Raw genomic sequence first — 23,372 nt, 5'->3', positions numbered from 1 at the left:
CATTAAATATATATGATAAGTTTCTTTTTTCCTATATCTATCAATTTACAAATATTTACACATTGATTATTTATTAATATAGAATTATCTTATTTTATATTTATTCAATCTCTATTAACATTTTTCATATTTTTGTGTTATTTATCTATTTTTATCATCTTGTATTATATATATATATAGGTTATTTTTGCTAATTATTCTTATATTTTAATAAAGATAATAATAATAATAATATCAAGTATGTTAATTAATTTTAGTTTTAGTGATAGTTAGTTTTGATAAATTAGATATGTAGATCCCAAAGAAATGAGTAAAATATGCTTATTTGAATGTTGGTGTGAATCATATGATTAGAGAATTTTCTCTCCTCTTAAAGTTTCCATATAAGTAACATTATTTTTTTTTGCACTAAAGTATATTTGAAATGATCATATTGAATATGAACATAACATAAGTCTAGTTTGACATATCGAAAAAAAAAAGCTTTAGAGTTTTGACAAATTCTCCTTTTCTCCGGTCAATACACTCTGCTTTTAAATATATGAGTCAAACAAAATGTAAAGCAAGAATAGAAGAATTTCAAAGAATAGACAACAACACTTACTAATTTCAATTTTACACTTTCACAATCAAAAACCTCTTTATGTACAACAAAATCTTTAGAGGCAATAAAACCCTCAAGTACTCATAACTCAAATTTAGTAAACGAAACAAAAAAGAACAATTTAAGGTTCCCTTTTCTTGTGTGTATGTTCAAACAACTAATCACAACAAACAGGACATCTAATGAGACCATTCTCATTACAATCAGGACATGTTTGAAACCCATACTCTCGTTCTTCCTTTACACTTTCATCATCTTCTTCTTCTTCGTCGTCGTCTTGGTCTTCATATTCATAGTACACTTTGCAACTCCCTGAACATGTCTCACACGGCACAAACCTTACATCTCCACAAGCCTCGCATTCTTGACCATTACCATTTTGGTTTTCTTCCACCCTCTCGCAGCCTTCAAGAAGCTTTTCGAGCTTTCCATCTTCGTTTAACTTCCGAATCTCCTCTGCTCCCCCGATATACTTCCTTCCCAAGAAAACTCTAGGTAAAGTAATCCCAACACCATTGTTGAACTTCTCCCCTAATAACTCCTTCAACTCGCCTTTGAAACCCGAATGCATCGATACATCTCGCTCATCCACTCTAATTCCGAGGCTCTTTAGTATAATCCGAACATCGCAGCTCTCTTCATATGTCTTCCTTATACCTCTAAGACTTGTAAAGTAAAGTATCACTTTCTCTTTACCAACACTTTTTCTTGCTTCATCCAAAGCTTCCTCCTTTTCCTCATCAGAGAAATTGAACCGCGGTTTCAATTCGAAATCACGATTCGAAATGTGAAACGGATGATCAGAAGGAAGTTCTTGAAGTGATTTCCTAAACGAAGAAATGATCTCAGGATCAAAATCTTCAAACCCTTCTTCTTCTTCCTCCATTTGAAGCCAAACCGGCTTCACATTACCATTCGACTTACCTCGTTCGCAATCGCCATTACGAGCAATATCAAACGAAAAACTCTTAACATGATTAGGTGATCGTAAAGGACTTAAAACATCTTCAAGCCCATCCATCATTTCCCAAGTATTAATCGTTTCTGGCTCTCCAGGAGGCGTAATAATCGGAGTTTTCGGTACAATCTTCGGTATCTTCTCATTCATCATACTTGACCATACCTTTGCTTCCATAAGCTTAGCCTGCAATTCCAAATTCGATTTCTCCTTATCTGACTTCTCTTTAACCACATTTGGACCAAACCCATTTCCAGTTTTCCCAGATTCTTCAGAAACAAGCTTCTCACTGAAGTCTGCCAAGTGTTTGTGATTATGCCCAAAAGAAGAATCACATAGCTTGAGAGATCCAAGGCTTGAGGAACTTAGAGCCACCATGTGACAACTATCTTCAGAGTTTTGTGATGCGTGATGCACCGAGTGACTTCTCGGTACATCCATCGGAGGAGAATATCCTCGCCGGCAATGGTTACAACGCTTACGGTGTTTGGAACTCGCACAACCCATAATCGATGATCAAAAAGGGGTAAACGGGAAGAAGAAAAAAAGTGTTTTAGATTTGATTTTGGGAATAAAAACTGGATTTTGTGAAATCGAGATGAATTATTTATCGAGATTTGTGATAAAAATCAAATCTTTTTTAGATCAATCTGAAGAAAAAAAAAAAAAAACAGAGACCAAAGCAGGGGACCAAAAACAGAGGATTGTGATTGGACTCTTAAGGAAAAAAAAATGAAGACCAGAAAGAGCTTTGGACCAAACCAAATGATTTAACAAAGAGACCACAAAGACATCTTCATGATCATGACCATCGTCTGGGTTTATAAAAACTCTCTCTGTAAAAAGTGTTAGAGAGGAGGAGGAGAAGAAGAAGGAAGAATGTTGTGAGGTTGTGGAAAAATTCAAGAATTTTCTTAGAGAGATTTGTTTATTTATAAAGTCTTTTTTTTTTTTTTTTTGTTTCTCTGCATTTGACTCCTCCTACTACTAGTCATATTTGAGGGTAATGTGAAGGCGCGTGATACACGCTCCTTTCTTCAGAGAAAACTTTTTGGGATTGCTTAAATTAGGAATGATATCTACTGGTTTTGTCATGTTCTTTGCTTTTAATGTCATTTTATTTTTTTTCTTTTATTGACATAAAGAAATTGCATATTTTATGTAATACAATTATGGTATTACATTATTTTCTGAAATGTAATTTGATTAGTGATGAATATGATATTTTGTTGGACTTTTGTTTCTTGTTGTTGGAACTATATATTATCACTGTGTGTATTTCATTCTTGTAGCCGGTTCGCTATTCCAAAATACTTATTCAGAGTCGTTGATAAATTTTATAAATCAAAATATATTATTTTATGTTTGTATTGATTTTTAAATAATTAGGTATCTAAAAAAATTTGTTAAAAAAGAATTTAAATAGAAATTTATTGAAAATATTATAAGTGGTAAAAATAATATATAATGAAAAGCATAAGAATATTATAACTAATATATAGAATAATTTCCATAAAAGTATTTTGACAAATTTAGAAAATATAAAGTAATTCTTTTCATTTAAACATTAATAATTATAATTAATCAATTCTTTTCATTCAAACATTATCACATTAGTCTAGACTTTGGATATAAGGTTGATAACATAAAAGATTAGCAATTAGCATGCATCTAGCCTAAAAGTGGTCTTAAATCAAATATCCAAATATCTAACACTTCATTTTTTTTTTGTCATCCGAAATTAATTAACGCTCAAATGAGTCATTCCTAGGGAATGTTGTTTACATATGTGATATGAAGCGGTTCTGCACGAACTTTTCGTGCCAGATTATCCGCTTTTACATTAGCACTACGAGAAATTAAAGATAAAGAGAAGGTTGAAAATTCGTCCTTTTCGCCCTGAAATTCCTCCAAATACACTGAAAACGCCGGCCATTCGGTTGGAGAAGAGACCATCTTCACCAGATCAGAACAGTCTGTAAAGAACGCTACCTCTTGATTATCTGCACCAATCATACACTTCATCGCCTAGAGAAAGGCCTCGACTTCTGTATGTAAAGGAGATAGACTTCTACGGAGGTTTGCAGCTCCCATGGTTGGCGGCTCTCCAGTTGATGATGTACAAAACCAACCTGTACCAGAGAACTTATCACTTCTTTTCCATGATCCGTTCACAAAACAACGATATCCTGCAATAATTCGATTCAAGTGAAGCATCCCTCACTCGAGATCGAGATACCAAATCCATAGAAACATGTTTTTCATTAATAAGCTCGATTTGAGCTGAATGCCACAATTGATCCTCTCTTTCCACTAACCGTAAAACCTCTAGTGGGTCGCTGTCAATATCTAACACTTGATATTCGTGAATAAAATTGGATATACGTTGGCAAACATATCAGTAAACATAAATAATGTTGAAAAAAGTTAAGAAATGTATAATATTGGACATTTAATAATATGACTAGGAGTCTAGGACCTTTTTTCGGTGAAAGTTCCCACATTCGTGCTCTAATTTAGTTGCTCGAGTAATTATTTAATATTTTTTATTTTAATGTAGTATATACTGGGTCGATCCACAAGAACTAAAAATATTTTAAAGATTTATGAGACTCGTTCTGAGGTTAAACGAAAAAGTTATTTGTTTTGGTTTTCAGCTTGTAAATTAAAATGCAAATAAAAAAACGATTAAACTTGTATTATAAAAAGAATTGGGTCATAGGGTATTTTAAAGATTAAAGAATAATGGAAACATGAGACAAGAAATTCAACAATGAAACATCGTTCTTGAACATGAACACAAGTTTAGACGACTAATTCTCTCTCAAGACATTAATCACTAAATTTGATTGCTCGACTACTAAACTCTCGTTTGTAATTTTCTAGTCAAATTTTCATTACCAAACAAGTTCATTAAGTCCACAATGCGTCCTAACGTCAACTCTCGTTGGCTAGAAATACATTTCTCACTTCACATTGGTTGAGGCATTCTATCGAACACTTTTGATGCATAGAAAAACTAAGAATCTAAAACAGAGTGATCATTCATAGTCTAGCATTAAGAACATGTGAATTAAAGAACCTTAGGATAAAGAACTCCAAACAACAATCAAACCATCAATTCATTGAATTCCCTACTTAGAACCCTAAAACCCCAATAAAAAGACTACTCACACACAGAGCCGTGCCTAGAGATACGAAGACCGTAGACAATATTTAAAAACTATATTTTTTACCAACAAAAAAAAAAACTATATCCCAGTTCATAAAAATGAAAAATTTCTCCTACCAAAATAATATAAAAATAATATTGGAGTAAAAAAATGTAACTCTAAAACATCATTTTTTTTTGTAATGTTGATAATATTGTTAATTAAATTTTCAAAATCAGTATTTTAATAAATTCTTTACAGATGGACAAGAATCACAAGATAGTCAAACATCAAAGATAAAAAAGAAGTTTAAATTCACAATTACCGTATATTATCCTAATTGTTTTTATTTTAGTGCTTAATTTAATTATCAATTTTGAAAAACATCCCTCTATTAAAAGCGTCACGTGTTAATGTTAAGAAACAAAACAAAAGCATCATGCTTTTTTTTTTTTTTTTTTTTTTTTTTTTTTTTTGTCATCCGAAATTAATTAGAGCTCAAAAGAGTCATTCCTGAGGAATGTTGTTTACATAAGTGATATGAAGCGGTTCTGTACGAACTTTTCGTGCCAGATTATCCGCCTTAACATTAGCCCTACGAGAAATTAAAGATAAAGAAAAAGATGTAAACTCCTCTTTGTCGCTCTGAAATTCCTCCAAATACACTGAAAACGCCGGCCATTCAGTTGGAGAAGACACCATCTTCACCAGGTCTGAACAGTCTGTAAAGAACGCTACCTCTTGATTATCTGCACCAATCATACACTTCATCGCCCAGAGAATGGCTTCGACTTCATGCATCATGTTTCTCTAGTAAAATTTCATGCTTAAAATTACGTTTAATAAATTTTAGTACACATTGATTTTTTTTATTTTAAACAAGGCCGTAGGCGAATGTTTTATTTTCTTTAACGTAGCCACGGCCTGCTCACACATATTGAAAAGAACAACACAAAGATATGAAGAAGACATAATAGATTAATGAAATATATATATAAAAGGATTAGAAATCTTCTCCAAAATGTCAAAGAGGATGAATCTCCAATCCCAATAGTAGCTTACAGAAGAAAAGTCTCAAAAAAATTGCAGAAAAAGAAGCGTCAATGTGAAAAATAGATCTTTGGGTTTTTATACCCAATTACAGAAAATACAAAATAAAACTGGTTACAGAAAACCAAAACTGGGCGACATGACTGGAGCGATCGATCTGGTGGGTGAACCGATCGGTCCCGCGTCACTGCAAATTGATTCTCGTCCGTCACTTGAATTGATCGATCTGGAGCTTCTTGTGTCCAACTCTGCAACTGCTTCAAATGCTCGCCATAATGACCTGTTTTGACTAATTCGGATATACCTCTTTAATGCACCAAGGAATTTCACATAATCGTTAATAATTTTGAGAAAAAAAAACTTTTGTCTAATATATAATATATATTATTTGAGTAGTTATATTAGATCACTCGAATGTCTTACCCAAATTTCTTACAAAAATGGTACTATTAGATCACTTGAATCAGGTTATTAGAACAAAGTAATAATCAATAGTCTTTCCACTATAAAAAAAAATAAAATATCAAATTAAAACTTAATACTTTGATTTCAGGAATATGGTGGTGTATGCGGAGAGGTTTAATATAATTGATTTGGCCACCTATGTCACTAAAATGCACTTATCTTTTCAGTCAACTTTCCTGAGAGAACTCCACAGTTAAGGGTGCTTGAGCTGTAGCAATTTCAGGATAGGTGATCTTCCGGTAAGTGATTGTCGGAACTGTGTGAGTAAGGAAAAAATACATAGAAAAATCATGTGGTAATTTGTAGGATCGGTAAACAAGTGTTTAAAACCTTCCGGACGTACCAGACCGACCGTCGGAAGATGGTGGACCCACGAACCAAGAGAGGACGTAGGGTCCATTAAAAATGGTGTGACGGTCGGGGAGTTACACAAACTCAATACTTTGCAACTCGATGTACAATTCAAACATGACGGAAAAAATTATATGATTTATATCTATAGACTATAGGTAATATATGGTTTGACTGATTATAAAAATAGAAAAAAAAAAAAAAATAGAAAAAGCATTAATTATAAACAAATAGAGGAGGTCCATAATGTCAAAAAGTGTGTTTGTGTGAATATAATTTCCTATATGGTAACAGAAGCTAGGTGCATGGGCTACTAGTACTATGTAGTTGAGTTAATAACATTTAACTTTTTATATGATACTAGATATGGACCCGTGCGTTGCACGGGTTACCAGTCGAAATTATTATTTTTAATTTTTATTTTTGTAAGGTTAACTAAAATTATATAAAAATATGTTTTAATTTTAGAAAATATAGTATTTTAATTATTTTTGAAATATAGATTAATTATGCATAATGTGCAATATAAAATACTATTTGTAGTTTTGTTTATTATATGTTACAATATGAAATACTCCGACCGACCATGCCACCACCACAACTGAATCTTAGAACTATCACAATCATCATCACCATCAATACTAAATCTCGCTAATTCCGACCCACCACCTTCATCAATATTTACCGCCACCACCACCAAACTTGAACCACCGTCATCAACACCAACACCACTATTACCGCATCTTCCTCTCTTTCCCCAACTGCTCTTATTTCTCCACCTTCTTTATCTTCTCCGACATCGGGTCAAACTTTTTCGACAACAACTCTATTTTATGTCCATCGCTGTTCATATTTCTTAATTTCCCTCAATTGCCATATATTCTTAATTTGTCTATATATCTATTTGTTTATATATAGAGGTGAGTATTTAGAATCTTTTTTTTCGAGGATTAATAATTGATTATAAAATTTCTTTAATTATCAATTGTATAATTTCATAAATCTTTTTTAATTTTAAGGAGAAAGTAATTTTTTCTTTTAGAATTATTAGCTTTAAATTAGAATTAGTAAATAATTTTTTAATTTCTACTTTTTTATAAGATACGTATAGTTACCTTATAATTATCTTCTTTACTTTTTTAAATTTTTTTTATAAGATATATATGTATAGTTGCCTTATAATTGTTTTCTTAAATTTCTATTTTTATTTCATAAGATACATCTAGTTTCCTTATATTTATCTTTTTTAGATTTTTAAAATTTTTTATATAAGATATATACGTATAATTTTCTTATAAATTTTTTTCTAAAACAAAGATTTTTTTGGTTTTACACGTTGATAAATTTGACATGTGCGTATAGTTTCCTTATATTTTTTTATAAATAAATAAAAAGAAATTTTTGTTTAACACGTGTTAAAATCTAAAATCGATAAATTTGACACGTGGCAGGATCTTATGAGTTATTAACTTTGAAAACCATACTTTATATAATAAGATAACCAACTCCTCACCCTTTAGATAAGTTTCCTTTTGCACCAAAAAAAAAAAAAAAGATAAGTTTCCTATAATACGTAGTCATGAAATTATATAGAATGTAAACAAATGTATTATTAGGAATTCAAAACTTTTCGAAAGTTATTGAATCAATCTATTACTTTGTAATTATTTATGAATTGAGAGCCTACAAAATGTAACATCATATAAGCGTTTAGTTGATCTAATATATTGGTATGTTGCTCGATATAGATATTGTCGGTTAAATTGTAGGATTCAATAAGAGCTATTATCTCCAAAAAAACGTGTTAAAAATTTCACATTTAAAATTTGATAGAAATGAAGTCATCTATAAGAAGATATATCTATTTCTAATTCAAATACAAGAGTACTGGAGAGGATATTATAAATTCAACTAATGTAGGATGGTCTAAGTAGAGTGCCTTTTAGTAGGATACATTGTCGAACCAAATACTGGAATTAAATTTGAGATGGATTAAAAAAATTATTATTTTGAAAAATGAATTAAGGATCCAATATCATAATTAAAATAATATTTAGAATAATATATAAAAAATATGAACCAATCAATTTATATATATATATATAAAAGCACATGACACTCATGTTAAAAAAATCGCTAGGCGCTAGTCGGGCGGTGAGGGTGGGCCTAACGCCTAGCAAAAAATCGGAGATTAAATGGGAATTAATCGGAATTATTTTTAGGGCTATTTAATGTTTTAAAAACATTAATCCATTATAATTAAGAAATTTATATAATATCATTTTTAAAATTACATTAAACACATTAAAACAAGATTTTAAACTCAAAATTATAATTTTTTATACAAATTACAAATATAAGTGGGATGTTTTGAATTTTAGATTAAAAAAAAAAAAAGAATTGGGCTAGGCGCCGTCTAGGCGGACAAAAATTGGACCAATGATTTTTTTTACCGATTTGGACAAAATCACCGCGGTTGCCCTCTGATCAGCGCCTAGACGGCCGATTTTTAGAACAAGGCATGACACTCCTCAAGGTACCAAAACGTTTGATTCGAAAGTTGATGCAAGAATTGGAGTTAATCCAACTTTAGATCACTTGATGATCAAGAGTTCCAAGCTTGCCACGCGGAAGGTGGGATGATGAAGGTGGTGATCTGACACGCTGGCGATCGCTTCTCTCGTGTGGGATCGATTCAAGGGGAATTAATGGATAAAAGGATGATTGACTCGCTCAATCAGTGGGATAATCGACTCACTCGATCAATGAACGAATAAAGGATGTTGAATCACTCAACAAACTCAATCCGCAGAATCCTGAAGTACTTGGTGACTCACTCACAAAGAACTACAGCACAATGACAAAGACTCAAACTAGGCCTGGGCAAAAAAACCGTACCCGAGTACCCGAACCGAAACCGACCCAAAAAACCGGTTTGGGGCGGGTACGGGTATTAGCTATTTACCCTATTGGGTCTTGTATTGCCGTACCCGTGGGTATAGGGTAAAACCCGATCCGAACCCGATACCCGAACGGGTACCCGATTACCCGAAATTACATATACTTATACATATAAAACTTTTTATATATGTAATATTTGAATTAAATACATTTATATCTAAATATCCGAGAATAGTTACCAAAAATTAAATGCACTTATATTTAAATATTTAAGACAAAATATATTTATACGCGAGATGCTTGTAAATTTTTTAAATATTTGGACAAAATTCCGGTTATTAGGATAAATTTTCGGGTGAAACTCGGATATTAGAGTAAAATTGCGGATAAAATTCGGATATTAGGATAAAAATTTCGGATAAAATTCGGGTATTTGGTAAAATTTTGGGTATTTGGGTATAAAATACCCGAACCCGATGGGTACCCGATTTTTTTGGGTATTTAGCGGTTCTAAAAATCTAAACCCGAACCGACCCGAACCCGATTAGATCCGAACCGAAACCGAACCGATATTTTAGATTTACCCTATTGGGTCATAAAGTCCTCTACCCGAAAGACCCGTACCCGATCGGGTTTTATCCGAACCCGACCCGCATACCCGAATGCCCAGCCCTAACTCAAACTTTGACAAGTAGAAAACGTTTCTATTACTTTAAAATGATCAAGGGTGATTTACAATGAGACTAATGATCAGCTTATATAGGGCTGAGTACAACGTTCTAAGACTTCATAGAAAGAAACAAAACATTAATGAAAATATTGGACATTAAATGTAAAATCGGTCCAAGTAAGGCAAGTGAGGTGTACCTTGTATCTTGTCAACTTGGGGAGGAAGTTGTGACGTCTTGGAAGCTTCTGGAGGGTCTCAAGATTCTCACACAAGCGCACAAACAAAGAAGGAAAGAGTTGTTGCAAGTTGATCTCCTTCGGCTCCATATATGGCAAGTAATAACTCCGCGGGTTCTTGTGTGGTAAGGTGTACCAAAGTTTGTGTGGTACATGTCTTGTGTAGCCTAGATGTTCTCCTAGTTTCCATGTGTAGCTTTGAGGTGCGTCCAAGTGTAGAATAAGGAAGATTTCCTTGTTTGGCTTCATTTGACGCAGTACTTCAGAAAGTAGTTCAGCGAGTAGTTCAGCAAGTAGTGCAGTCGGTCTGTCAGCAAGTACATCAGCTATATGTACTTGTAACATCTTCGAATCAATTGCTTGGTAAATGATTCCTTGATGACTTGATGTTGCCTCGTTAAAAACCTTTCTAGGTAAACCCATTGGGACAAACCCTAGATAAGGGAAAAAGAGTGCAACGGTCAAATTCCCATAACATGGTGATTCGGCTCGCTGGTCTTTGATTCCTCTTGAACCATCATTAGTCTTCTTAGGGTTAATTTGCTGGTGAATAATTAACCCTAGGTCTTGTGTTTGATTATGACTCCATTTGGGCAAGAATCCTCCAAAATGCTCCATATCAACCGGTTTGATACATGTACCGGTTGGTTTGGTATACTCCCGGTTTGGTTTGATTTGGATGTCCGCATCAAAAGTAGTGGATATGTGGGATTTAAATTAGAGAAATCTAACTACCACTTACTGTTCAAAAACTTAGTAAAATTGCCACAAAACATAAATCTTTCCAAATGTGTCATAATGGTGGACAATATTTCTTGTCTACTAAAATTTTTGTATGTCGTTTCGAATTATTGTCTACCAAAAGTCTGTTGTTTCAAAGGTGGACAAGATTTTTTGTCCACCAAATATCTTCCCAATCTGTTGTTTCAAAGGTGGACAACATTTTTTGTCGACCAAAAATTTTTCGTTTCAAAATCTTGTCCACCGTTATGGCACATTTGGAATAACAAATGTTTTGTACCAATTTCTATAAATTTTGCTATAGTATATGACACATTAGACTAAAATCCCTTTAAATTACATAAGCTTGCTTTAAAGAGCAATATATATCCACTCATGTAGTTCTTTTTTCTTGATAATTTCTTCACTTAGATTTTATTTTAATCAACCTTTTTAATTGCGTGGCAAATCAGGAACGTCTGTTATTATTGGATATGAGTGAAAAGTAACACACCAAACAAATAAAATGCAACAATTATTATTTATTAATTCGATCTATGAAATTAAGGGTGGGCATGTGTGTGACTGAACGAAGGACCCTCTACATAAAGAATCTGTTACATCTGAGGAATATGGTCATTTATTTTCATTTTTATTTATTTATTTTTAGCAATAAGTCATGCTTACCTACTTTCTTTGATTTCATAAATACTAATATGTGTGAAGAAAAAAAAATCAAATACTAGTATATAAATAATATAATAACATTAACCAAATTTTACAGATTTTCATAGTAAATTTCCAGATTTTTATAGTACACTGTAATGCAACATAACACAAGTAATCTCAATGCTAATGATTAGTATAACACTCCGGTTTCAGGAATATAGTGGTGCATACAGAAAGATTTAACAGAATTGAGTTGGTCACCTTGTCACCAAATTGCACTTATCTTTTCGTTTAAACGTCCTGAGAGAACTCCACAGTTAAGCGTGTTTGAGCTGGAGCAATTTTAGGATGAGCTAGGTACCTTCTGAGAAGTTTGTCAGAACCGTGTAAGAGAGAACAAAACTCGGGAAAAGATCATTTGGTGATTTGTAGGATCGGTCAACAAGTATTTAAAGCTTCTCGAACATAGCGGACCAAACTGTCGAAAGATGGTGGACCCACGGGCCGAGAGAGGACGTTGAGCCCATTAAAAGTGGCGATCGAGGGTTAAAAGTGGTATTAGAGCCGAACCCAGACGTGTGTGGAGTCAAGAGGGCTCACACCGTCGGAGGTGACGGTCTTGGTGCACAACGAGGACGTTGCGATCTGTTAGTGGGGTTGAATTGTAATACTCCGGTTTCAGAAATACGGTGGTGCATGCTGAGAGGTTTAAAAGAATTGATTTGGTCATCTATGTAACCAAAGTGCAGTTATTTTTTCGGTCAAACGTCCTGAGATAATTTCACAGTTAAACGTGTTTGAGCTGGAGCAAATTTAGAATAGGTGACCTTCCGAAAAGTGATTGTCGGAAACGTGTGAATGATGACAAAATACAGCAAAAGATCATGTAGTGATTTGTATGTTCGGTAAATAAGTCTTTAAAACCTCCCGAAAATAACAGATCAATCATCTAGAAATAGGTGAATTACGGACCGAAAAAAGATATGTGACCTATTAAAAGTGACGGTCGGGACGTTATAATTAAGACAATTATATGGTAATAATTTTCACATGATTTGGATTCAGTGAACATGCAAACTATACAACACAAAGCCACGAACTAAGTAACAAGGAGAAATAGTAAAACTTAGTAATTTTAAAAGCAAAATCAATGTCCACTAATTTTGTCGAATGTCTCAAATTGCTGTCAAACATAGATATAAATCCAAATCTTAGCCTCAATTTCAGGATTAATGCTTATATTTATATGTATTATACCCTCCAACTATAATTATGCGGGTATACGAAACGACAACAAAATAAAAATAAACAAGTTTCTCCCCCTCACTTTTAGCATCTGGTATTAAAAATGTATAGTTTGACTAATTAATGTGATGTGAACATAATTCATAATGCGAATAAAGTTGTATAAATGCTTTTTTGATTATAAGTTGTTATATATATGCGGAGCCGTGGCTACGTGAGGCAAAATGAAACTTTCACCTACAGCCAGTTTTTTTTTTTGAAAAAATTGTAAAAACTTTATATACTTTTGTCTATTGTAATAATTAAAGGCTCACTTCTTGTATTGAAACAACGTGACACTTATAATCTTGGGTATAGTTTATATGGTCTTTTAAATTAAAAACTGAATGAACATAACAAATCAAACCTTCAAATTACAAATTACTATTACTAATATATTCACATTCTAAGATTAATATAGTAATGTCCGACATTTTATACCAAAGAAGGGATAGAAAATTATGTTCTAAACTAAATATTTTGTTTTATTTTCATTCTTTATTCATGTAGAATTTTAATTGTTATTTTAAAAGTTTTTGGTTTAGAATTTTAATTGTTATTTTAAGTATGCATGCACCTTCAAAGATATATCACATAGCACTACATAATCATATTTTACAAGAAAAATCATATTCCAAATTCAAACCTCCAAATTTTAATAAAGAAATAGATAGAGTACGATAGTCTAGTGCTTAGCAAATGATATTGGTTCCATTGTGGGAGAAGTTGATTCTATTGTGATATGTGCATCTACCTCAATTTCTCTTGGGAGAAGGGATCGGATAATTCCAAAGAAAAAAAGAGTAAATGCTGACTCCAAACCTATAAAAAAAGTTTTCGATAAGCACGTATAGTTGTGAATTTGAATCCGGAATGTGACATAAGGAAAACAATAATATAAATTGTTACGTGAACTCTATTCATGTAAAGACATCACTATTTGATCAATTATTTGAGAAAAAAAATACTTTCACGGCTAACAAATATTCCCTTTGTTTTGAGACGCTGTCTCCCGGTGAATCACAAAAAAAAAAATATTCTCTTTGTTTCAATTTTATTGGCGTTTTAAAATTTAAAATTTATTTTATAATAAATATCGTTTTAGATTTTTAATGCAGATTTTAGATAAAAATTATAGTATTAACCCTACTTTTAATGTGTTGACCAGTGACAAAAATTATAGAATATGTTAATAAAAAATTAAATAGAAAATTTTATTGTTTTCTTAATTTCAGCGAAAAATAAACGACAAGTAATTTGGAACGAAGGAAGTTATAGTTTATATCTTATAAATCAAATTGTGTAAGAGAAATGTAGACAAAAATTGATTTTATCTAAGTAGTATGCAAATGTTACCGAAAATTTGGCGAATCCGGAGGAAATAAAACAGAGAGAGAAGTGGGTTACTAAGTGGCTTGATGGTAATGTTGGTCTTCTGTCTTGTTTTGTGTTGCTGTTTCGAGACAAGAATTAGATGGCCTCCACTAAACCTTGTTTTATGAAACTTATCTTAATCCACTTAGGATCATTTAGCCATTTTAATATACTGAATTTTATGATATTCTTTAATGGTTGTTAGCTCGCAGTCTCTCTCTTTTTAAATGAAATAATTTGATTAATATTTAGAACTATAGAGTTTGACAAAAAAAAGTTGAAGTGAAGTTTATTAAATTATTATATAGATTTAGCTGTTATAGTTTATTCAGGTTCTTTCCATTTTCATGCCGTCGTCATTACTCATGTCTCAGGACTAATCAGAAATCACCTAGGCTTCACATAAATACTAATATTAATATATGTATCATAAAATTTTGAACCGTAGTTATCAAAATTCGGGAACGTACTAATCTCAAGTAAAATCTCATAAATTAATAATATCACGGCTCTGATATTATATTAAATTATAAAAATATTAAATTATCGATGAGACAAGAAAAAAATGAATTCGGTACTACAAAATTATTTTTAGATATATGTTAAATTATTTTAAATGTGCTGTCAAAAAAATATTATTATTATTATTATTATTATTATTTTTTTTTTTTTGCCAGCAATTATTTTAAATGTATTCACTTATAAAAATAAAATTATATTAACTCGAGGTAATAAATAGTAAAAATAACTAACCCCACCACAACAACTCAACTATTTGTTGGATCCAAAACTCAATCCGGGTAGTTTGGAACTTAAAAATTTGACAGTCTTCAAAGAATAGCCTGATTATGCATGCGAACCATGGCTCGACACGAGATCTTCTTAAAGATGAAATTGCAAATATTTTTAAATTTTAATTAACATATGTATCGTAGTATTATATAAGGATTTGATAATAACAATTGATGAAGACGATAAAGTTTTGCTGAGGATAAAATTTTTTTATTTTGGTAACCAATTATATTAATATAAAAGATAATTTTGTACAAGAAAAAAGTATATTATTTTCGTGATCTTTGAGATCATAAATGATTTCAAGATGAGAATCGATTGGCGGCTCGTAGGACACTGGTTGAACACATGTGTCAAACTTAATCAACGTATCATGTTTTCAGAGTTTTTAGCTTCTTCTTAATCTAACTTTTGGATGTAAGTTTTGGAATTTGAATGCTTTTATTATTGGGCTAGAAAAATCTTTGTAAAACTCCTAATAATTAGCTTTGTTGGGCTTTTTGATGATTCACCAAAAATAAATCATATTTTCCAAGAACCACTGATCGAACTTTATTCAGCTTTAGAAAGATAGAAAATTAAGATATAAAATAAAATTAAGTTTTATTGTGCAATAAACATAAAAGAGAAAAATATTTATATTTTCACTAAAACGAGAAAAGTTATTTGATTGATCTTATACCAAGATTAAGAAGAGAGTTACCACAAGGCAACTTCCAAAGATTAATGTTCTTAATGTCATACACATCGTTATACTGTATATAAATGAATCTTGTTTTGCTAATAATACATCCAAAAATGGACATCACATTGGGTTTGAGCTTGTGTTTCTTTTGGACTTTAATATTTAGGACTAAATCATTTTGATCAATTAGAATACAGTTTTTTAGTAGCGTTGACGAAGAGAGAAATACCATAAGAGCATAGACCATGCCACCATGGCCCGGGCAGCGGCCTAGAGACTCATTACAATTTCTTTAAATTTTGTTATGTTTTAAAGCTAGCCCATTTTGTTAAAAAAATATTTATACTATAACCCAAACATTTTAGCATTTAAGACCTTTAAAAAAAAAGTATAGAAAAAGGTTATGTAACGCCCCAACGGCCATCCCTCTTAATAGGCTCCACGTTCTCGTTCGATCCGTAGGTCCACCCGTGTCCAGCGGCCGGTCCAGTATGTCCGGGAGTATTTAAATATTTTTTTACCCTACAAATTACCACATGATCTTTTCCTATGTTTTGTCCTCACTTACAGAGTTCCGACAATCACTTCTGTAACGCCCCGACCGTTCCTACCAGTGGGCCCCACGTCCTCTCTCGGGCCCATGGGCCCATCCCTGTCCGACGGCCAGTCTGCTACGTCTGGGAGGCTTTAAAGAGTTGTTTACCGACCCTACAAATCACCACATGATATTTCCCTGTGTTTTGTCCTCACTCACACATTTCCGACAATCACTTCTCGGAAGGTCATCCATCCTGAAACTACTCCAGCCCAATCACCCTTAACTGTGGAGTTTTGTTAGGACAGGTGACCGAAAAGATAAGTGCACTCTGGTCAGATAGGTGGCCAAATCAACTCTTTTAAACCTCTCTGCATGCACCAACATATTCCTGAAACCGGAGTGTTACAATTCATCCCCACTAACAGATCGCAACGTCCTCATTGCGCAACAAGACCGTCACCCCCGACGATGTGAGCCGTTTTGACTCCATACTGGTTCGGCTCTGATACCACTTGTAACACCCCGACCGCCATCTCTCTTAATGGGCTCCACGTCCTCGCTCGGCCAGTAGGCCCACCCATGTCCAGCGGCCGGTCCGCTATATCTGAGTCTTTAAATACTTGTTTACCAACCCTCTAAATCACCACATGATCTTTTTCTGTATTTTTTTTTCACTCACACAGTTCCTACAATCACTTCCCGGAAGATCACCCATCCTAAAATTGCTCTAGCTTAAACACTCTTAATTGTGGAGTTCTCTCAGGACATTTGACCGAAAAGATAAGTGCACTTTGGTGACATAGATGGCCAAATCAATTCTTTTAAATCTCTACGCATGCGACACTATATTTTTGAAACCGGGGTGTTACAGGTTAAACAATTTTTTATGCATAAATTTATTTTAAAATATAAAAAATAAATTGTTTTTTTTTCTGCCCTAAATCTCTAATTATTGTTGGGCTCGGGCCGCATAGACACTCTTATGTAGACATGTATGTCTTTATATTCCTAGACTATAAGAGCATCTCGATCGATAGAGTATGTGGAAATCTCTCATAAATAAAATAATAAAAACAATCAAAAATGAGGAGATAGAATGAAGATCGTCTCTCATTTGAAAAACTATAGAACCTTAGTTTGCCATTTTTTAATATATACTAGATTTTAACCCGTGGTACATCGCGGAATGATTTATTTTTTAAAGTTAGTGTATATAAAATTTTACAAATTGTATCTAAATATTTTATAGTTTACAATTGTTATTAAGTAACTTAGGATTTAACCCGTATTAAAGGGGCATGTTAATGATATTTTAAAATTTTATAAATATTAATTCAAACTCGTTCGCCGTATAAATCCGTTCCGAAATATAATCCGTCCCGTAATTTCTAAATCTGTCTCCGTGATTTGTTTTCTAAAAGTAGTGATTTTAAAATTTAATAATTATTTATTATATATAAAAGTTTACAAATTGTAGCATTCTGTAAGACATTTATATTTTAAGAAACTAAGAATTTAATCTATATTAAAGCGGCATGTTAATGATATTTTAAAATTTTATAAATATTGATTCAAACTCGTCCACCATATAACCCCGTTCCGAAATATAATCCGTCCTATAATTTCTTAACCCGTCCCATCATTTTCTAAAAGTAGTAATTTTAAAAATTTAACGATTATTTATTATATATAAAAGTATGCTAACTGTATCATTCTCTAAGATATTTATATTTTATAGTTTACAATTGTTATTAGAGAAATTGTTAAAAATGCCCATTTTTCAATACCCCTTTTCAAAAATGCCTCCTTTGAGAGTCTATTTTTAAGTTTGCCCTCTTTTAATTTTTAATGACCATTTTACCCTTATTTGAAACAAAATTAGGTCCACAAAATACAAAATATTTTTTGGTGGGAATAGTGATCCCGCAATTTTCCCGCCAAAACACTTGTAAAAACCTTTAAAATACCTTGTAAAATTTTCCCGCCAAAATTTTTCCCGCCAAAAAATTTTTTTTGGGGGAAAAGTGATTCCGCAATTTTTTTGCCGAGAAAAATTTACAAGGTATTTTAAAGGTTTTACGGAGTATTTACAAGTGTTTTGTAAGGCTTTACAATGTATTATAAAAGGTTTTACAAGGTACTTATAAGGTTTTATAAGGTATTTATAACTTGTAAAACCTTATAAAAAACTTGTAAAATCTTATAACTTGTAAAACCTTATAAAATAGCTTGTAAAATCTTATAATATCTTATAAATACCTTATAAATACGTTGTAAAACCTTTTAAAATACATTGTAAAACCTTATAAATACCCTGTAAAAAACCTTTAAAATACCTTGTAAATTTTTCCCGCCAAAAATTTAACACCAAAAAAATTGCGGAATCACTTTTCCCGCTAAAAAAATTTTTTGGCGGGAAAAAATTTTACGGGAAAATTTTAAAGGTTTTACAAGTGTTTTGGCGGGAAAAATTGCGGGATCACTTTTCCCGCCAAAAAATATTTTGTATTTTGTGAACCTAATTTTGTTATATTTCTTTATATATTTGTGATATCTTTTATTAAAAGAAGGGTAATTTAGTCATTTTGTACATAAAAAAGGGTATTTTTAAAAATTGACAGCCAAATGGAGCATTTTTGAAAAGGAGTATTGAAAAAGAGGCATTTTTGTGAGTCTTCCTTGTTATTAAGTAACATTATACTACTAGACAATTTTTAGTTTTATAGAATTTTTTCTAAATGAGACTGATTTGATATGTCTAATATTGGTGGTATTAAAAATTTTTTTAAGGATTTAATCCGTATTGAAGATGTGTTAATGATATTTCAATTTTTTTTTTATTGTTGATTCAAAAACCTGTCCCGCCAAACCCGTCCCGCAATAAAACCCATTTATTTTATTAATGGTGATCTTATTTATGATATGATTCCGAATCATTGTCTAAACATTTTAGTCGATGTGGAACGTTGAACACACAATTTTTCTCAATTGGATAATATGTCCGTTTTAAAAATTTTGAATCACACTATATGCAGAATAAAAAATTATATCATATTTTTTTTACATTATATATTATATGATGATACAAAACAGTTAAAAACAAATCAAACAAAGATGATAGAAAAATCATAATTCTAAATCTTAATCAAATCTTCTAAATATCTAAATTATCCAATATAGAATATCCGGTGTATGAGTTGGGTTAAATATAACCCGACCAAACAAATTTTTTATGACCAAATTTTGTAAACGGGTCAGATACCCATTATATTCAAATGCATTTGTCCCACCCGCTAAAAATATATTTCAAAAATACTAGTATAGATTAGTCCAACACTAAATACTACATGAAGTTTAATTTAAAAAAAAAAAAAAATTCATTAAAAATAATATTATTATATTTATTAGAACCCCTCCTTTCTTTTATACCGATAGAGTTGCTACAAGATTTATATGCAATTTTCATGCTTTTCACCGGAAAAGTTTAATGGAATCCGAAAAAAAAACTCAAGAGATAAATAACACACACAGTGACACAGAGATGAACATCACAAGAAAACAGTCAAGAAAAAGCACGTGAACGGATATTAATGGACCGGAACACGTTTGATCTAAACTAAATAGCCAAAATCTTGTGTTAATACAAAATCTTCTCATATATATTATAAAAAATAGGCTTAGATATATAAAGCCAAACATTCTACAGCTCGCTGCTTTAATATGTTAGCAGGGCCGTCTTCTTATTTAAATAATATTAATACGTTTATATATATGCTAGGTCGGCCCTTTTCTAACTGGAGCCATCTGAAGTTTGGGTTGACGCGGCTTCTTGAGACCGAGAGGATGCCTTTCCTTGAAAGTTCATAGCACCTTTGAAGGAGGCTCCACCACCATTAGAACACGCATTTGTGGTGCAACTGTTAGTTCCAACATTGGTGTTTGAAGCACTTCCTCCACTACTGCCATAGCTTCCACTTACACTGCCAGCAGCGGTAGTGCCTCCAGCTGCGGTACCAGCGCCAGCGGCGGTAGTGCCTCCAGCTGCGGTACCAGCGCCAGCGGCGGTAGTGCCTCCAGCTGCGGTACCAGGGCCAGCGGCGGTAGTGCCTCCAGCTGCTGTACCAGCGCCAGCTGCGGTACCAGAGTTAGTAGTTGTATAACCTCCAGCTGCAGTACCAGAGCCAGCTGCTGTACCAGCGCCAGTTGTGGTACCAGTGCCAGCTGCGGTACCAGAGCCAGTAGCGGTATAACCTCCAGCTGCAGTACCAGCGCCAGCAGCGGTAGTGCCTCCAGCTGCCGTATCTGAGCCAGCAGTGGTAGAACCTCCAGTTGTCGCGCCAGAACTTCCAGTTCCAGTGGCAGTAGAATCTCCAGCTCCGGCGGCAGCATTAGCATCAATACCATCAATTCCTAAAGATGATATATCGATTTTGTTACCGCTCTTTGCTGCAGCACTCGCGACAAATTGACCAATTGTTTGTGCCCATTTCACCATAGACATGATCATCTCTTTCCTTTGTCCAAACGACATTACCGTTGAACCGCTCTGCTGCTGGTTGCCCAAAGTCTTTCCCATTGACAACAATGTATCCATAACCTTGCTAGAATCAGCCTGGTTACCAAATTAAAAGAAATAAAATTATCATTATCGAACCACGATCATCTTTACTTAAATACATTTTAAGATCTATATAAAATTTACCGATGCTCCGCCTTTGCCACTCATTGCAGACATAGCTGAGAGAAGACCCTGGGCTTTCCCTTTTAGCTCGGCATCAAAGTTTTTCGACCCGGACGCAGAGTTTATGAAGTTCATGTAAGATCTTAGGTTTCCGAAGAAGCTCTTATATTGTGGCTTCAATGGACACCTAACCTCCAAAACGTCCACGAACTTCAACATACCCTTGCAAGCGAATGGTCGAAAGTCTCTGGACCTTCTGGGAAATTTCCTCAAGTAATGCCTAAATAAGAACGTCCCTTGCACTTCGTAGACCTCACTTAATGCTACTAGTAGCAATAGACCTAATGCTAATGAAATTTTTGCCATTTTTTTGTTTTTTGTTTAATCTTTTTTAATGTTTATGTTTTTTTTTTGTTTTTTTTGGGAGAGTTTTTGAATGATTTTACGTTCCTATGAGAATCGGTTTATAAAGATTTCTAAGTGGTCTAAATTTAGATGAATATAAGAGAAAATTGTGGATCGATATTTAAGGTCGCTAGAGACTAGCAAAATTTCTATAAAATATTTTTTTCTTTAATTTCTATTTGGTCGGCAATCGTTGCTTTCCGTGTTTTAATCTTTGTCATTCTTTTTCTGGAAAGGATACCTTTTCTTGTGAGAATATGAATTACTAGGTTCTTCTGACCCATGCCTTGTGTGAGGTAGATTTTTAATAATATGATTGTAAATGTTAAGATATATTTACCCAATTAAGTAGTGTTTTTTTGCAAATATAGTAATATAATGAGTGTTATTTAACATTAAATATTAACATCAATAAGAGTACAATTTTTATTATCATTAACATTAGAGTTTATGTCTCTTAGATTGTAAGAGATTTAGCTTATATATGGGAAAATAATCTTTATATCAAAAGGCCTTAACAGATTTATGGTAAATACAGTTGAGCATAATAAAATCTATATTTTTAGTTTAACATAAAAATTTGTAAATTTAGAAAAGAATGTATATTAATATAGAAAATATATCCATAAAATTTACTAAATTTATACGAATATCCATATATCCATAGAAAATATATCCATAGAACTATATAAAGATATGTCTTGATGTCTTGAGCTCTACGTTTCAAACTTCTCAAATATATTTTGAAGCGTTATTAATATAACTAGGTGAGTGTCCGCGCTACGCGCGGGATTTTGTTATAACTTTTGTTTTTATATTTTTTTTAAATTAATTTAAATTTATATGTATATATTATTAGATTTCTGTTTTTTTATAAAAATTATGTATTTGTCTTTTTTTATTTAGTATTTTTAAAAAATTTATTTTTGTATATCTTTGCATGTTTGAGACTAATATATACATTTTAAAATAAAATTTCTCATTTAGCTTTTAAGATATAGTTTAATATTATTTTAGTATAATAACTATACAATTTTTAATTTTATATGGAGTTTATCAACTCTAATTGAAATGTTTTGTTTTGTTTTAGTTAGAACAACTTATTTAATGTAAAAAGAAAAGCAAATATCCTCAAAACTTTAAACTTGAATGTAAAACAAAATTATTGGCTCGAAAAGATCATGTCCACAGTTGTATTGAAGTATTTTATAAGAGAATTGTTTTCTAAACTCCATTTTCTCTTGGTCTCCATTTTTTGTCCCTCCACTTTAACTGATTGTAGAAGTTGTTGTCGGCTTCTTGATGGGATTTTGTTCCTCAAATGTGCTCCAGCCCTATAATGAATATTTTGTGTTATATATGTTTATGTAATTTTTTTTTTTTATATTATATTTACCTCGTCAAAGTTTTTATAACTTATGTTTGACACCATGAAATTCTGATTCTTGGGGGTATATTTGAGAGGAGATACTCTTATTTAGAAACGGAAATGTTTGCCAGCAAGATCACTTAAACATGTTGGTAAGATATTGTTGTTACCTTTGTTGCCCTGCAAAAAATGTTTGTTTTTAGGTTTAATTGTTATTAAAAATGAGTAAAATTTGCAATATTATATGATAATTACTTTCCTAAGATTTTATTTACCTTCTCGTCCATAATTGTGGTTGCCGTTTTGTTTGTAAGTTTTCTCATTTCTTTGTCTAAAATCACAAATGTCGTACCATGTTCTCCATCATGAACATCAAGCTCCACTCGATACCTATGAAATAGTTGTATATAATAGTATTTAAATGTAAAAATTTCTAAATTGTTATATCTTTAATTCGTTGTGTTGCAA

At 32.2% G+C, this 23,372-nt stretch overlaps 3 protein-coding genes across 4 annotated transcripts; all 3 read right to left on the bottom strand.

Moving 5' to 3' along the window:
• Positions 1–575: 575 nt before the first annotated feature.
• LOC9311543 (uncharacterized protein At3g28850) lies at positions 576–2,515 on the bottom strand. The gene has a single exon (XM_002875429.2). The coding sequence runs from the start codon at positions 2,067–2,069 to the stop codon at positions 762–764; it is 1,308 nt and encodes a 435-aa protein (XP_002875475.1). The 5' UTR covers positions 2,070–2,515; the 3' UTR covers positions 576–761.
• Positions 2,516–10,186: 7,671 nt separating this feature from the next.
• LOC110228284 lies at positions 10,187–11,080 on the bottom strand (the record flags this gene model as incomplete). The annotated part of the gene is made up of 1 exon (XM_021025093.1): positions 10,187–11,080. A coding segment is annotated over one exon (792 nt), but the record flags the coding sequence as incomplete, so codon positions are not given.
• A 9,006-nt stretch (positions 11,081–20,086) lies between these two features.
• Positions 20,087–21,571, bottom strand: LOC9311542 (putative per-hexamer repeat protein 5). 2 transcript variants are annotated; one of them, XM_021024053.1, is made up of 3 exons: positions 21,152–21,571; positions 20,485–21,061; positions 20,087–20,448 (listed from the first exon to the last, which is right to left on the bottom strand). In XM_021024053.1, exons 1-3 carry the CDS (start codon positions 21,494–21,496, stop codon positions 20,240–20,242), a joined length of 1,131 nt encoding a protein of 376 aa, XP_020879712.1. In that variant the 5' UTR covers positions 21,497–21,571; the 3' UTR covers positions 20,087–20,239. The 2 variants fall into 2 exon arrangements, with proteins under 2 accessions (XP_020879712.1, XP_020879711.1); XM_021024052.1 differs by having other exon boundaries at positions 20,087–21,061.
• Positions 21,572–23,372: the final 1,801 nt, after the last annotated feature.

This window comes from Arabidopsis lyrata (genome assembly GCF_000004255.2).
Source record: "Arabidopsis lyrata subsp. lyrata unplaced genomic scaffold ARALYscaffold_5, whole genome shotgun sequence".
Classification (NCBI taxonomy): domain Eukaryota; kingdom Viridiplantae; phylum Streptophyta; class Magnoliopsida; order Brassicales; family Brassicaceae; genus Arabidopsis; species Arabidopsis lyrata.
This window is presented reverse-complemented; position numbering and strand designations above follow the sequence as displayed.

Excerpts from the sequence above, each read along its gene's own strand:
- LOC9311543 (XM_002875429.2), bottom strand. The coding sequence starts at position 2,069 with ATGGGTTGTGCGAGTTCCAAACACCGTAAGCGTTGTAACCATTGCCGG.
- LOC9311542 (XM_021024052.1), bottom strand. The coding sequence starts at position 21,496 with ATGGCAAAAATTTCATTAGCATTAGGTCTATTGCTACTAGTAGCATTA. Across the intron at positions 21,062-21,151 it reads GTGGCAAAGGCGGAGCATCG|GCTGATTCTAGCAAGGTTAT; the intron begins GTAAATTTTATA and ends TTTGGTAACCAG.